General features: G+C 40.4%; 1 protein-coding gene across 2 annotated transcripts in view; it reads left to right on the top strand.

Moving 5' to 3' along the window:
- The window catches only part of man1a2 (mannosidase, alpha, class 1A, member 2), a 116,519-nt gene extending 103,306 nt beyond the window's left edge, over nucleotides 1-13,213 (top strand). For both annotated transcript variants that reach the window (XM_062402536.1, XM_062402537.1), the window contains exons 11-14: nucleotides 230-449; nucleotides 1,398-1,570; nucleotides 6,177-6,292; nucleotides 9,904-13,213. In XM_062402536.1, the coding sequence (XP_062258520.1) occupies nucleotides 230-449; nucleotides 1,398-1,570; nucleotides 6,177-6,292; nucleotides 9,904-10,039 (645 nt within the window). In that variant the 3' untranslated portion in view covers nucleotides 10,040-13,213. The remainder of the gene's footprint in view (nucleotides 1-229; nucleotides 450-1,397; nucleotides 1,571-6,176; nucleotides 6,293-9,903) is intronic.
- The last annotated feature ends 4,144 nt before the right edge of the window (nucleotides 13,214-17,357 follow it).

Below are 17,357 nucleotides of genomic sequence, written 5' to 3'. Positions count from 1 at the left end.
TGTATCGTTTCTATCTCTACCTGCATACAAATTAAGTCACACACTTAGTATTCCATCTGCAACCTCTGTCCACATCCTCACTGAAATGATGCTGTTTATTTCCACTTTTTGGGTTTCCATCTTCCCACAAACGACCTCACTTGTCTCCAAATCCATAAATCTCCTACATTCATCATTTACGGTTTCCACAACGTTTCCACACACTCACACACTTGCTCTCTCTCCTTAGGCCATCGAACGCCACCTGATACGCAAATCCAACGGTGGTCTGACCTTCATTGGTGAGTGGAAGAACGGCCACCTGGAGAGAAAGATGGGCCACCTGGCGTGCTTCGCCGGCGGCATGTTTGCGTTGGGCGCTGATGGTTCACCCGACGACAAGGCAGGGCACTACTTGCAGCTGGGAGCCGAGATCGCGCACACTTGCCACGAGTCCTACGACAGGACGGGTGAGGGTCAAACACACACAACTGCACATGTGTTGTAAACATCAGTTCACTGGCAGGACAACACAATAAAGAGTTGTGTGTAGAATAATATGTTAATTTTGTTTATTTAGATAAAGAAGTTACCTGCAGAGCAATGAACACAATATTTACTGCATCTGTCAAAGGAATTCTAATTTGATTAGACTGCTAGATCAGGTTCTAACCTTCTTTTTTTTTTTTGGCAGATATTATATTTTCAGCCGCTCAAAACGTGAAATATATTATTTATTCAACATTGACCTTCAGACCCTGGGATGTTTTTCATAAACATCAAAAGTTCTCAGCAAAGAAATACCAGTGTGTGGTCGTGCATCATGACCACAGTCTTTGTGTGTAGTCAGAGATCGTGGGGATGGGCTGAGAAAGAGTAGAGGTTACCGAGGCAACAAATGAAGACTGAGAGAGCGAGCGAGGGAGTGATCGGGAGGGAGAAAGAAAAATTGCTTTCTGGTGAGGTGGCAGCGAGTTAAATAGCAACGGTCAGGCTGTCTAAAGTGGGCCTCTTACTTCTTAATGAGCAGCCAGCCAGTGAATGTGTGTCAGCTCCTCAGTAATTTTCTACAGTTGGACTCTAAACACTTAATAAGCAGAAAACACTAGTAAAAACATGGGGGGTTGACACTTTACACACACACACACTATTCAACAGCACTTCAACAACTTTGACGTACAAGCACTACAGGATATTTTAAACATTTTTAATGCCTGTATTTTTCTTTTCATCATTCCCAACCTTCCTTCGATTCTTCCTCCTCACACTTCCTTCATTCCCTTCACCATCTTACCCTTCCATCTTTTATTTCTTCCTTTTTCCACTTGTCCTTTTTCCTGTTCTACCCTTACTCTCTCTCCATTCCCCTCTTCTCTTCTCTCTTTCCTCATCTCCATTTTTCCTCTTTCTCCCTCCAGTGCTGAAGCTCGGCCCGGAGGCTTTTAAGTTCGACAGCGGGTTGGAGGCGGTGGCAGTGCGGCAGAATGAGAAGTACTACATTCTGCGACCGGAGGTCATTGAGACCTACTGGTACATGTGGAGGTTTACCCACGATCCCAAATACCGGCAGTGGGGCTGGGAGGCAGCACAGGTAAAAAAGCATACATTTGTAGATACTGTAAAAGAGAATAGTCATGGTTTAGTCAATCTATTTTACATCATGTGATAACTTCATTGTTCATTTTGAGTTTCCTGGCTGTAAACTATTTTAGCCCAACCCTACACTGCTTTGCACAAGTAGAAATTCTTAGTAGGATGTTGTGACACATTGGTTTAACTCGTTTTGCTTCAGAGAAACATATAAGACCACATTTACCCAAACACAGTGAAGCCAAAGATTTTTGAATATCTTGCATCGTTAAATTGAGGACAGCTTTGAAAGAGAGAAAGTAATGACTCCATGAATCCTTGGTTCTTCAATCCAATGTCTCGCTCTTGAAAATAGTTGCAGACAGAAAACGGCTACAAACTGAAACATCAAATCAACCTAGCATTTCATTTAAAATTGATGAAACTGATTAAATTGACATTAGCAGGTCACGTTTTGCTCGGTGGGTCATTGAACAAGTTGACGACAAGCTATGTATTTATGCTTTGAAGTTGGATGAGAAGGAGACTTAAACCTAGATATAACAATGGCCCTCGTGAGATGATATCATTGATGTTCCCTCTGAAATTAAAAAAATTAGATTTACATTCCAAAGTGGATAAGGAGGATAGGGTTTGGTTTGGTTTCACTGATTAAAATGTAAATTTGCTTTGCTCTTAGGTACTATTTTTACTTTTGTCAAAGGAAAACTTATTGACCAATTTATTCAAAGTATATGGCTTTGTTGTGAACCAAGTCAATTGGCATTTAGGTCTAAGAAATGAAACGTATACATTTCTCCCTTTTGGTTTCTGACAAAGTACAAGTGAATTGCAAGGACACAAAATTAAATTATGTTTTATTTTGAGACATTTATTTTTCTTTAATCACTTTGCTGAAGGACGTTCAAAATATCACTCAGCGCAAGCTTTTTTTTAATAAATTCGTTGTTTTGTTTGTTGCACAGTTTTTAAAAGAGTAGCAGAGTCTGAAGCAAACAGTACATCTGTAGCAATGACCCTGGTGAGCATGGTAGGAAAGTACACTCAGTGAAGTACATCTTTCTGTGACCTGACCTCACCATCCATCTTTTTAGACACTTAAAAACATAAGAACTTTCAATTTGCTTTGTGGCTGATGCATTTAAAGGGCAGCTATGAAATTGTAGATGAAATTAAAGAATCAGCGGTTGCCCCAGTGGCAGGTTCATGCTTTTCAAATCTTTTTGTCAATAACATGGTTTTATTTCACCTTTGAACTCAATTTTTCCTGTTATAGTGCAATATCTTTAAATACGATTTTCAGTTGAAAATGTGCTTATTTTTCTACAGTGGGAGGAAGTTGAGACGTGTCACGAATTTTTATTTACAGTCTATAATTATGTGTCACACTTGCAAACATTTGATGGCTGTTGGCACCACTTACTAGTTATTAATAACCTTTTTGTTTTAATGTTAAATTCTTTATGAAAGTCGAAAATAAACGAAAGCCCCTCTCTATCGTCTAGCGGCTCCACTTCCTCTGACACAGGATTAAAGAGCTCATCTTCTATCAGGCAGTCGATGTCTCTTCTCTGTGTAAATCTCAGCCGACCTCCTCATCATCCATTTCCTCTCCTTTCACTGTTTTCATATTCCCCTTTTTCTCTTTTGCCTGCCAATCGTCTTTTCAACTTTCCCCTTGTGTTTCTGAGCAGTGTAGCTGCTTCTCTTTGTTTCTGTAAGTGGGAGTAAGTGGATAAACACTCACGAGCCAAACAAATTATACTGGCAAGTGTGTTTATTATGTGTGTTTGTAACTAGTGAGAGTGACACGAAGGGGAGCTGCGGCTGAAGGGCTCCTCCTTGCCTGTCTTGAATAAGTTTATATGACAGTTCCTATTCTATGTTCTGCTGCATATATCTATAGTTTTTTTTCTATTTAACATGTTGATATTCAGAAGTCGCACGCTTTAAGTAAAGTCTTTAATGTAACTAAAGAAAAATATTGCTTAACTTGCTCTCTCTGATGAGGGTTGGTAATCGTTTTGTTTTAATCCCTTCTTGGTTCCACATATAACATGGGTAAGAAGAGAAAGGTCATGGACATGTCAGACCCAAAGAACAGATAGAGGATACTACAATTGAAGATTTTTTGAATCCTTATTGTTAGAATGTAAAGTAAGATAAGATGAGCTTTAGGGTCCCTCTGCGTGCGGTAATTTTTTTCGTTTGTTATCATACCTTTGCATCTCATATCAATAAGAAAATATAGTATATATGTACCTTCAGATGTCGGTCACTGCCAAGTTCACATCCCAGATATAAGAAAAATGGAAAAATATAAGTAGAATGTAGGTGGTATTTTTGTATATTGTTGTATTTTACTGCATTGACTTATTTTCCTCGTTAGTGACTGCAGATTTTTATCCACATTTGTATAGGTTGAAGTTCTTTTCAGTTCTCACACGTAACGAAATATAAACTCACTCCATTGAACTAATGTGTATGAATGTGTGTGTGACACAAACGCTGCTGTGAGACTCTGCAGTATGGATGCAGAAGAACGAACACACGTCTGGCACAACAGCCATGTAGAACAGGATTTGAGGTTGAAACCGCCTGCTACAGAAATCTGCTGACAGCAAAATGATGGAGTAGACATGGGTGTGCGTGTGTGTGTGCGCACGTCATACAGAGAACGAAGGACAGAGATAACCCTTTCGATTACATGCATTAATGGTAAAAATTGATAAGGTTTGAGCAGGAGTGTCATGCAGCCAGAATTTCTATGGCGGCACCGGTTTCACCGTAACAAGTGCTCATTGCAAATGAATAGCACACACAGGTAATGGCGCTCTGTCGCCATCCCCAGCTGGACGATCGCTGCATTTTTAATGAGCCGTTACAGACTAGTATTTGTGTGTTTTTCTTGTGTCTCATTGCAATTAGGCAACACATCAGAGCCGAAAAACGGCACTTTGACATTTGCAGTGGAGCTCATCAAGGTGTGTTGGAAACATGTCATTACGTGTGATGATGACTGGCTCACTGATTTTCAACTGTTTTGGAGAAATAAGCAAGTGCAGCATAGAAGTGGAGTGCTGCTTACTTTGATAATATCATTTAAAATCAGCCCCTGAGAGGTCATGACGAGCAAAAATGAAATATTGATGAAGTGTTGAGAGCCAAATCAACAAGCTATTCCACAGCAATAACAGTAAAACGTCAGTTATATGCTCCTGAGGACACGACAGACATGTAGTTAGTTATGAAACTATTATTATACCTAATAATTCTTCCCTGCACCAATGTAATGTTTTCACGCCGGTTGGTTGGTTGGTTGCACGGTTGGTTGGTTTGTTGCTTGGCTGGTTGGTTGGTTGGTTGCTTGGTTGGTTGCACGGTTGGTTGCTTTCACGGATGCGCAGATACTACATAACAGATTTCCATTAAACTTGGTGGCACATGGGCCAAGAAAGATCCCATTGAATTTCGGTGGTCAGGACAAAATGGAATATCCAGGAAGTTGTTTTTATCTCTTCCTTTACCATTGTGGGATTTATTTGGCTTCTTTTGTAGTGTTAGCGTGATGAGTATCATCTCCTGATAATACTTATTTATGTTCATTTATTTGATTTATCATCTTTTTTATTTCTATTAATCAACCAGATTATCTCTTTGGTTATGAGTTGCTCTGTCATTGCAAGTTGATACAATACAAATAACTCTATCTAAGATGTCAGAAAAGGATATCACAGGTTAATTATGTAGCCATAGGTGTCAAAAAAGGTTTTTATTGGTTCTAAGCTTTATTTCTCTGCAGTGTTTGTTGGCATAGTAACACAGAGGTGACAGAGTTCTTCTGACTAATATTACAGGATCCAACACCTTTTTAAAAGTGTTGGTGATTCTTGATGTTTTTCTCACAGTGCATCATGTACAGAAATATCTAACAGTACAATATTCTGGGCTCTGCTGTGGGCTGGGGTTGGTCTGACCGGCTGTCCTCCATGCTTGTAGATTTTGTTCTTGTTGAATCATCTACATGTTCGGACGATTTTTTGGTTCATCGAAACAACGTCAGCCACAAACAGATTACACGTCCAAAAGCTGCTGTTTCCTTCTCCTCAAGCAGCTCTGCACCAAAAAGAAAGTGAACAGCTAAAACCTGAGAGCGAAGGATGCGTTTGATAAGAAACTATGCACTTTGCCACTCAACTATCATTTTCCCATTGTGTGGAAATCTTCAAATAAAGGTGTAAAGACAACCTAAGGAGGAAATCATAAAAATGAACCCAAAGGCTGTGCATCACTGCCTGTGTCATTAAGCAGCAGTTCTCCCACATTAGGAGGCTGCTTTGTGAGGCGACATTTGAAAGGAATGAGATGTAAATGCAGGGGAGGCAGAGTGTGGGGGTTTGTGGTAATCGTCTTTTCCTCGAGTTTTATGTTTTTCTTTATAGCTGCTGTTTCCTGTATGCGTCTCCCTAGGACTCGCTCTAATCTGTCACAAGCAAAGAAATTAATTACAGCATGCTCTTGTAAGCTTATTAAAATGGTGCTCTCCTTTGCTCCCTCCACTGTTCTTCCCTTCCTACCATCCTTCCCTCCGTTCTCGTCTCCTCCAGGCCATTGATAAGTACTGCAGGGTGAGCGGAGGTTTCTCCGGAGTGAAGGACGTCTACTCCTCCAACCCGACCTACGACGACGTGCAGCAGAGCTTCTTCCTCGCAGAGACGCTTAAGTAAGTCCACAGTAATTGGTTCTTTATTGGCTCTATCAATGAATCAAAATTTGTCTCAATGATTGATTAATCATATTAGTGGTTTGTTGGGGGACTCACATGAAGACTTATTGTAAAGATAACTCAAAAGCTTCGTCATGTCTATCACAGGCTTTCAATTCTTTTAAAGTCCACATTTTTCAAGTCAATTTGAAAACACTGGACCCGACAAGATCCATTTCTATTTAGATTTAAATGTGATTGCTTTTGGAAAAAAGCAACAAATCTTGTCCTGTAAAATAATTAACATTTTAGGTCTAACTAGAAACTTGTGTGAGGTTTCAGCAGAGTAATTTACCAAAAGTATGTCCGGGAAGTACATATTAGGGCTGGTTGATATTGCCTAAAACGAATATCGCAATATTTTTAGGGTATATCGTGATAATCAATATATATTTTGAAATCTTCTCTGAATCGCTGTACAAATTTTTTATTCAACTCTTTGATAACCAAATGTCAGCAGTGTTTTGATTTAAGTATACCCTTCTATTGTTTTTATTTGCATGCACAATTGGGTCAATCACAATCAATTTATATTTAGCAAACTCTTTGTTTTGAGCCAGGCAGCTACAGTCATAAGATTTTAACAGATGAAAATAAATAATGTCATTAGGCCTTTCTACTGTGGCCTAGTTCAAAGACGTTTAACAAATACAGAGCTCAAAGCAACAAAAACGTGCATTCAACAAGAATTTTTTTGAAAGATATTTCAGAACCATGTAAGTGTAAATGCACTTTTTTGTGTGTTATCAATCAACACCAGATCATTTTTAAAATGGTAAATTTAAAAATAGCATTGTGTGCAAACCGCAAAGGCTTTGAATGTGAAACCTCACTGATCAATAAGTCTCACATCACAGGAGTGGGAGCGATTCAGACAAACTCTAAGTAAACTTCATGTACTGATCAGGTCCTAATAACTTATGATAAGTGTAGAAGTTTATCAGTCAAAGTGAGAGCAGGTCAGCGGAGGAGTGGAGGACACAAAAACCCCAGCTCGGTACAAACCTACCTCCTGATCATTGAGCAGCTGTGGATCATAGAGGAAGCTCTGTATTTTCATTGTTTGTTTCAACTGTTCCTCGACAAAGTCACTTACCTGCTTCACTTGTCAGAGCAGTCACACAAACAAACACGCACACACACACACACAAGTGTCAACTCTCGCTGGAGTGAACGCTGCTCAAGTTCTTCATTTGTAAACTAATTTGTTTGGTTAAGCGTTTACAAAGAATGTGAACAAACCGTCAATAACCATCTCTCACCTCTTCAGAGACTCTTCACTTTCTTTCGCTCTTTCTCATGCTCTCTGAGTCTCTTGCCTCCTCTCCTGAAACACAAATACACATGCGTGCAGAAGTGTTTTCTGGATGGGCAGGGGTGTGCGCTGTCTGATTGGAGAGGGGCATGAGAAGAGAAACTCCCATAAGATTTTATGCTGATGCGTGAAAATTTGTACTCGATGGTTGCGATATAGTCATTTAATACATCTCACACGAAAAACAGCTGCGATACATTGAGTATATTCTATTTATCGCCCACGCCTAGTACATATGTAATACAACAAACTTTAATGTGCCACTGTGATTACAATTTGAAACGAAAAACAACCACATCAGATGTTAACAAACATGAAGCTTGGTTCTGACTTTCCGGTATGAAAACAGCCTTGCACTGGATTTAGTTTACAATAATTAACTTATAAAAAAGTGGACACCACTGTGTGGCATTATATTGTCCGTGATACTGTTACTACAGTAATGATACTCACAGATATGATCAATTCATACTAAATAGTTTTGTGAAAACTGTTTCTAATCATATTAACATGTTTCAAATCCATAAAATTGAGCGGAACTTTTAGAATTGTTATCTTTGTGATGAGACCTTTTTTGCGGTTACATATAGTACCACTTGACCATAGATCACTTACTTGTTCCCTCTGTGTTTGAATGTTGTGAGACTGTTGTCAGAGGGGAATTACAGGTTAACTCGCTTGCATCTGTTGTTGTTCCTTTCCATTAGAGACCTTTGCTCTGTACGCAGCCACAAAATGTTTTAAAGGATGACTGATGCAAAGGCCAGCTCTTATTTCTCTGTGGTGCGTCATCATCATCATCATCATCATCATCACTGATGGAGGAAGGGAGAGATAGGCAGAGTAACAGGCCTCAAGCCAGAGGGAGAATTAAAGCCGAATGTGGCTCTCTGCCCTCCCCTGCTGGTAGCTCTCTGAATCCTCTCCCATTAATACTGTAACGAACCTGAGTTACCAGAAGTGAACAGAGTTTATACTGTGAGGCCGACATTGTGACGGGTCAAAGAAATTCATCGAACAGAGAAAAATCCTCTTTACCCGGCCACTCAGCGCTTCACTTTTAACTGGAACGTTTCTGATATTAACTCCCACAAGTAATCAAACGACACAGAACGGTCATTTCAATCAGTCTTTAAAGGTCACAGGCCACACTGGTTGCTTACTCTTTGAGACAATGACATTTGACTGGCGTCACACAGCCTGTGGTGTCGTTGTGTCGCTGTTGTCATCACATAAAGACGTCTGTGTCAAACAGGCTCCTGATTAGCTGCCTGATTGGAGCTGTACAAAGATGTAGCAGCGGAACCTCTGCTCTTCTGCTGCGTGAGGATTATTCATCAAATGCACAGTTTCTTTTGCTTTGTCAAATTTGTTTATGATATAATAAGATTTTATTCAAAACTTGCTGAAGTCTGTGCACATAAATGCACCTAACCAGTGGATTTAATTGCAGATTTGTTATAATACAATACAACTAAATGAATCATATCCTCAAAAACATCTAGAGCATTAAAACTATAAAGAAACTGTGGTCGGAGGGAAACGTATAGTTTCTGGCGTAGACTGTAAATAAACATGGACGACACATCTCCACTTCCAACCTCTGTACAAAAATGAAGCTAATAGATCCCAGACTTGGGCTCCGCCATCTTTCTCCTTTAACGTCACATGCACTCGACCAATCCCAGGTCAGTCTCAGCTGTTTTTTGTTTTTTTTGCTGCAAATAACCAATACTAATGCTCACATGGAGGAGGCATTATCAGCAACCAGAGGGAAATACAGTCTGTGTCTATGTACTGTGCAAAGCTTCTTCCATAATACAATGAATTATTTTCATCAAGATCTATGAACTACTCATTTAGAAAATTGTGAGAATTTTCCCACAACCATAAACAATTATATGTCACCAGTATGAGCCCAGAACACTAGGTGTTAATCAGTCACTGTTTACTTTTCACAGTTGAGTAATTCAAATATTATTTTTAATAACTTGAAAAACTTCTCTGGAATTTTACGTTGACAAATCAGCCAATGTTCCTGTTTCACCTGAAAGAGCCCGATGAGTCAAAAAGTCAACACTGATGACACCTAACTGTCAATCACACGTTTACAAACCTGTGGATTTTGACTTTGCTGTCCCTATAACCTGTAACTATGTATTCTGTCCTTCCTCTCCCCTTACCTCCCATCTTCACCCCCTTTTCCTCTGTTTGTTACGCACCATCCCCCCTCCCCCCCACACCCCAACCACAGGTACCTGTACCTGTTGTTCTCCAGCGACGACCTGATGCCGCTGGAAAGCTGGGTCTTCAACACGGAGGCTCACCCGCTTCCTGTTCTCCACCTGGGCAACATCACTCTGCCCGGCAGCGAGCCGGCTCAACGGTAGATGGACAGACCTTTCTCTCTCCGCCAACAGCACCAGGGGGCGCCACATGTCTGCCCACCTGCCTCAAAAAACTAAAACAAAAAAAATCACCCACAAACACTGAACAAACTTACATTCTGATGTACAGACTCTCAACTGCGTTCGGACTGCAGACATCGACAGGAGACGGAACGAGAGCCTCCAGCACAGAAGAGAGGTTCTGAGGTTCTCCCACAGGAGAAGAGAGGTTCTCTTCTTCTGTCTTTAAATCTTCGACTTTTTCTCTCCATCGCTCTGTCTTCTCTGCTCAGGACGGTGGGTGCGCTGCTCAGCTTCAAGTTTGGCTTGAACAAACTCTTTTCTCTGAAGGACCGAGCTCCAAAGCTGGTGGCTTGACTTAGTTATTTTTTATCGTTTTTTGTGTCTTATTTGACCAAACTTTGCTCCTGCACAGACTGGAGGCACTGCGAGTGCTCTGTGGGGTTTTGTGAAGGACAATGCAGTCACTTTGACACTGGGCCTGATGGAGGTGTCATTTTTCCACACAGACAGACTCAAGGACTTTACAGGGTCTGTTAATAAAGTGTGATATATTTTTGGGGGGGATGTAAAAATCCTGAATGGGGACTCAGTGTTGAATCAAAGCCCTCCGTTTCTCCTGACCCGACCTACTCCCCATGTGATGGTCATCAGATGAACCTTGACCTGGAACTGTCAGCAGCTCGTCACATCCTTGGTGTCAGAGCGGGCCAGAAACAGCAGCAGGCCTCCCTCCATCTTCACCACTTCTCAAAACCTTTCCACGTTCTCCTCCAGCTGGACACATCAACCCCAAACCAGCTGCAACTCGATTTATCAAACCATCTCTTATTTCAACACCTCTCTCATCTCTCCTGTCCGCTTCTTTCCCACCTTTTCATAAATCACATAACATCATTTTCACACCATTCAAGGCTTGAACCCAACCATGCTTCCATAGGAGTGCGTGTGTGTAAGAGTGTGTGTGGCAGTTTAAATAACCCCTGCTGTAAATCAATAGTTTGTGCACTTTGTCTAGGAAAAGGGGGGTGGAGGTGTAGCACTGGAAGAGCTGAATAAAAGAAGATGGCTTATTCCACAGTTTACTCCTTTCGACCTTGTATCACTGTTCTGCCACCAAAACTGAAGGCTTCATTAACCCCCTGCGCTCTTAAAAATCAGAATCCTACTCTCGTTTTCTCTTCTCTCGTCTCCTCGTCTTATTCCCTGCGTCACTTCTCCACCAGAAGAAGATTTAGAACTTTCAGGCCTTTAGTCTCAGGGTTTCACACATCCTTCTGGAAAGTCTGGCAAAGAATGAAACCGTATCTCATATCAGTGAAATAGGAATTTTGAATAGATTTAAAATAAAATGTGGAAAAAAATGTTTTTTCATTTTCAGAGAAACAATCACCTGTGAACCTACTCCGGGATCTGACCCTGTTCATCACATTGTCCAACAACTAAATGAATCATATCCTCAAAAACATCTAGAGCATTAAAACTATAAAGAAACTGTGGTCGGAGGGAAACGTATAGTTTCTGGCGTAGACTGTAAATAAACATGGACGACACATCTCCACTTCCAACCTCTGTACAAAAATGAAGCTAATAGATCCCAGACTTGGGCTCCGCCATCTTTCTCCTTTAACGTCACATGCACTCGACCAATCCCAGGTCAGTCTCAGCTGTTTTTTGTTTTTTTTGCTGCAAATAACCAATACTAATGCTCACATGGAGGAGGCATTATCAGCAACCAGAGGGAAATACAGATTTTTTGGGGGTTTCACTTTTGGGAACCGTCATGTCGTCCCTCATAAACACACGCTTTGGGTTTTACCATGATTTTATACCATTGTTAAGAATTATATATTACTAATGTTATCACAATACAGTCAGCTTAATGATGGGCTCAATACACTTGTGCTATGAACGTGTGTATTTGTGTGTGTTCGCAACAGAGAGAATGACGGTGTGTTAAAATTGTGATATTTTCTGTAAGTTCGTCACCAGATTGTTGGACATGAATCTCGTTTCCAAAATGCGCTGAGCCATGAAGGTTTATATCTGGTTTCCTTCTCGAGCCTTATTTGCATTTGTGACTCCTTGGGTGACACTGTGCTCTTTATTTACATTGTGTTTATATGATGTGTCGTGATATAAAATTCCTGTCATTGTTTTTATTAGCACAGATTGCTGTCTGGCGTGCACATGGAATCAAAATGTTGTCAGAGCCAAATTAATGGTAACAGCAGATGAGACAAAAACAACAAGATGACAGTTCAAAGAAATTCCCCAGAAATTTAATTAAGAAACCCAGACACTCCCTTTTTTGACCGAAACAGAATTTTCTGACATTCACCCTTTTTGCAGCTGTTTGTTTGGTGATAAAGACGATCTGTGTGATCAAGCACCACAAACCAATAAATCCCACATTGCTCACAAACCACATTAAAGCTGCAGGAGACCGTCCGCACGTCCGACAGCCGAGAAGGACACAGATTATTATGATAACACCATGTAATATTGAAAAGTCATAGAATACTAAAGTAAAAGTAAAAATCTGAAGCACAAGACGATATCAGGAACACGTTTAAACATCAGCTGTGATCAGAAAGATTTAGGACCTGATATGTGAGAACGTCTGCAGCAGTAACCAACTTTTAAGCCACTTTTTGGGTTTGATCACTTATTATCTTGTTAACTTGGCTTTGACCAAGAGTGTGAGATAATGTTTTATCAATCTGCCTTTTTTCTTCTGTTTAAAATTAATAATGTGACGCAAAAGGCTTCTGCAGTTGTTGTTTTTTTAAGGAATCTTCTCAAGTGTACACTCATGATTCTTTGCTGCCCAGTTCTTCATTTCTCTCCCTCATCATTCATCCAACATCATCTCAGTCTTCCTCTTTCATCAGATCTCCAGTCGTCCGTAATGTTTCAGTTTTGGTTCTCAGCCTCTCTCTTTCCCCCCCAAAATGGTCTCTGACATGACGCTGACATCATCACCACCTTTATTCCCAAAAGGAGGCAGCCCAAGGAGGAACCCATGGGCGGCGCTTTTGAAAATTGAGTGTTCTGTATTTGTATTTTTACTGAACTAAAAAAAATAAAATTAAAGTATCTGTAAATACGTTTAAAACTGAGACACAAAGTCAATAAAGATGTTATGAAAATTGGTCTGAGTGTTTTGCTTGATCATCTGATGCTTTGCGAAGCTCCATGTTTCTGAATCTTAATCCAGCCCCACCTTCAGGTCCAACGACTAAATGTCTGCACAACTACTGACAGCACCTGAAGCCTCAGCCCGATGTTGTATTTCTTGATCATTAAATTCTGTTTAATAAGAGAGTTTGATTCAGCATCTGCAGATACACTATTATATTATATATAAACTATATATATTCAAGGTCATGATGAGCCAAGGAACAAGCATACATCTGGGTTTGGGATCTGCTCTATGGGCCTCATGTTATCTTATGCTAAACTAATGCTGAGCTACCTGCTGCTGTCCCCTTGAGATGCATCTTGCAGCCTTTGAAACAGACGAGGTGCTGGGAGCCTGATGTCGGCAAACTTTACTTCTCAGAAAAAGAGGGGAAAGATTGGTCTCACATTCATTCAGCAGAATACAAAGGATTTATAAATGTCATGAGGAAAGAGTTTCTCATCACTCATGTTAGATTTGTTGTTACAGTAATTGTGAACAAACTGAACTTGCTGAGCGACTCTCAGAGTAATGAGACAGGGCGATCTGTCCGAGGTGAATACTGGAGGTGACTTCCTGCTCTGTGTGTTTGTCCTGCCAGGAAATACTGTACATGTGTACAAAAAACATGGGCTTGGTGCTTCTATCAAGGCTTCATTGTACTGTTTCGTTTTTCTCTCGAGCTATTCACGGTTCCACCCATATGATGTAGAACTTGTTGAGGTCAGAAACCATGCTGGGGTTGAGTTTGTGTGCCGGTTGGGTTAAAGTGCTTTCAACTTAAAGGGATAGTTCACAGAAAGAGGAAAATTCACTCATAGTCTACTCACCACTATACCGATTCGGGGGGGGGTTTGAGTCCACAGAGCCCTGCTGGAGTTTCAGGGTTAAACAGTGTTGCAGCCAAATCCAATACAATTGACTTCAAAACTATTAAATGAACTGAATTGCAGAAATTGAAACAGCATAATACACAGGTTATCCTCCTCACGTGATCGTGTGGAGGGCCGAGGACGTTTAGGATAGAAACATATGGTGTAAGTGACGCCGTTTCGACTTGAATTTGAATGTCTGGGCTTGCGGACACTTGGAGGAGCAGTATAGAGGCATGTTGTGTGGGGTTTTCTATTGTTTTTATATGTTTAAAGAATTGCATCACTGTTAACACCTGAGACTCGAAATGTGTTTTCATGACACAAAAGTTCAACGAAATAAGCTCCAATCACTCAATCATGTAAAATCACTTCAAGCAAATGCATTTGCTTGGATTTGCGAATGCAGCCGTGGAACTCACAGCAACCTGCTCTGTGACTCATTGATAGTAATATAGCTGTGCTGACTTCCCAGTGGTTGACAATTAGTGTTGATATATGAGAAGGTCCTGTCACTTCAGTGTTGGGTGTTGCCTTCATATTGTTTTTCCTTCACCAGGTTTTCAAGGCACTTTGGCTCAACTCCTGTTATTTTTATCACCTATTTAAAGTTATTTTTGCTGCTGGAAAAGACAACACTGTTACATTTATAAAAACAGACAGCGCCCATGTGACAATCATTAGTATCATAAGACGTGTGTGTGTGTGTGTGTGTGTTTGTATGAGAGAGGTGGCAGGCATCGCAGCTTCAGTTTTGATCTGTGTCTTTACAACCTGAACTTTCTCTGCTGCTGCAAAGGAAACGTTTGAACTCACCAACAAACCATAAAGTGTAAACCTGGATCCTCTTCTCCCCCAGAAACACATCTAACAGATGAATTCAGGTTTGTTCTCAGGATGCACACAGATGTGTGTTCAGGCTGCTGCACAATCGAATGTTCTCCATGTGCCACCACTGTGAGCAGTTATTAAAGACGCACACTGCTCTGTTTAAAAAGTCTCACTTATCACACACAAACTTCACACTGTAAAACGTTTAAATGAGGAAATACATCCTTCATTACATTTGATGGACTGTCTGAAATAATATAACATTTATTAGAACTGACCAGTTTACGCGAACATGTAAATGGTTTCTGCGCCTGTTTTCTGTTGAGGGAAGTGTATCTGCTTCACCAAAAACACTGGGGAATTTCTCTCTCAAACCAGTTTGGCAGAAAATCATAATGGTATTTCCTCTTGTTAAAACTTTCTTTTGGTTTTAATAGCAAAATGTGGGCTGTGCCATGGTGCTGAACATGGAACATGTTTTTGTGGTGATGCACTTGTTTTATATTTACAAACATGTGTGCAATCATTGTCATCATTTCCTGTAATCCTCTCCAGTCGCTGCGTGTCATTTCAAGGCTGTGTGTATGCAGCCGGGAGGATTTTCAAACGTTTCACTCTGCCGAGCAGCTGTTTATAAAACCGCATTATTGTATTTGGCCTCCCGGTGTACAGACTCAGCGTGTTTAGAGAACGAGGGAAGAGTGGAAACGTGAGGAAAACTGAGGTCAGTGATAATCCTGGATTAGTTTACATGAAGAGAGAAACAATCAGCCCCTTTGAAAAAGGAAGCATGAGTCCCAACTAATCCAAATATACAACGTGGATGTGTTGGGTTTTATTTAGCCCTGTTGTTTCTGCTTTTTCTCTTCGGCCTCCAACCATAAGCTGTCATGACATTCTTCCAGAAAAAAACAATCAAGGATCGGCGGCATCTAATCACTCCTCGCCCACGCATGAACACTGCCTGTCAAAGGTGAAACTCAACCCCAAAATGAGTCATGCCTAATGGGGTCAAATTGTGAAATCTTTGTGTATAAGAAATTACATCTGTCAACTCCCATGTTTTGAAAGTGCACTGCATTACAGGAGCGATAACTGGTTGGAAATATTTACAATGCTTAAACTATCTATTGTATTAAAAAAAAACTTAGCAGAAACATGTACTTGAACAAACATGAGGGTGAGAAGACCTAAAATGACCACCAAGGGAAAAGTGGAACTAATATTCAAAATGTATGTTTTTGTTTTCATTTCACAGATTTCAGAGGCTGTTTTCTCAAACTGAAGTTTCTCTCCACTTCAGTTTCACTTATTTACACTGGACCTTCCAGTTTTATTTCTGTCTACATCCTAAAAAAGGTTCACAAAGGGGTTTGTCCATAACTAATTTACAGCAGAAAACCAGGTGAAATCTACTGTTATGGCCGTCAACTCTATTTTCTGATTTATGGAGAAATAAAAATAGATGTTGAAGATTCCCCCTTTAAGGGCATTTTATAAAACAGATATTTTAAACCGGCTTTTAGTCACTGGTCCAATTTATGTTCAGGAAATAGTGCATCTTTTTAATAGATAATCCCCCATTTACATATTTAAACACATATTTTTTGAAAACTTTCTCTCAATGCAAAGAATCAAGTGGAGTTTTCTGGTGTAACCTATTAATACAAAGTTTTACCCTGTTGTTATCCACCTTAAAATAGAAATAAATATATTAGTGAAAATGGTCAAAGATCTAATGCAGTCTTTACATTTCCTCAGTGAAACTTTTAAATTGATTCCTCGACCGAAACTGAAAGTTTGGAGCTTTCTCAGAAGGTTTGTGAACATCGCCTGTAGATCTCTTCTTTTCCGCAGTTGATTCAGCAGCAACTTGTTTTTCTTCTTACATGCACATAATAATGATTCAGGAAGTGATTCTGCAGGAAGATATGAATCACTGTCAAAGAGAGGACGCAGGGGAAACTCTTTTAATGTAATAATGTGCATATTGAAGAGAGTGTATGTGTGTGCCTGTGTGTGTGTGTCTGATAACAACTATGACGTCAGGGGAAGAGCAGGTTTTTAAATATCTGACTGACTCATTCTGAAGAGATTAGCAAGCGCTCTCCTTAACAGCCTTTAATGGAACTGTGTTGTGTGTCCGTCTGTTTGCTTACATGGGGACAATGTGTCCGTCCGTGTACGTGCTAATGTGCATCTCATTGTGTGTTTAATGTGTTAATGGCCAGTGCTGGTTACTCATCCGAGGCCTGGACGCAGTGAGTCACTCTTCAGATGGCCGATCTGCAGCTGCAAAGCACGGCCAACGCACACAAACACACATGTGCAAACACACACACACACTTCAGGTCAACCAACCTCACAAACTCGCTGGCGTCCATCTCTTATCAAGAGCGCTGTGATAACATTC

This window comes from Platichthys flesus, chromosome 13 (assembly GCF_949316205.1).
Source record: "Platichthys flesus chromosome 13, fPlaFle2.1, whole genome shotgun sequence".
In the NCBI taxonomy this organism is placed as follows: Eukaryota; Metazoa; Chordata; class Actinopteri; order Pleuronectiformes; family Pleuronectidae; genus Platichthys; species Platichthys flesus.
The sequence above is the reverse complement of the archived record's forward strand: the minus strand, read 5'-3'. Positions and strand labels throughout refer to the sequence as shown.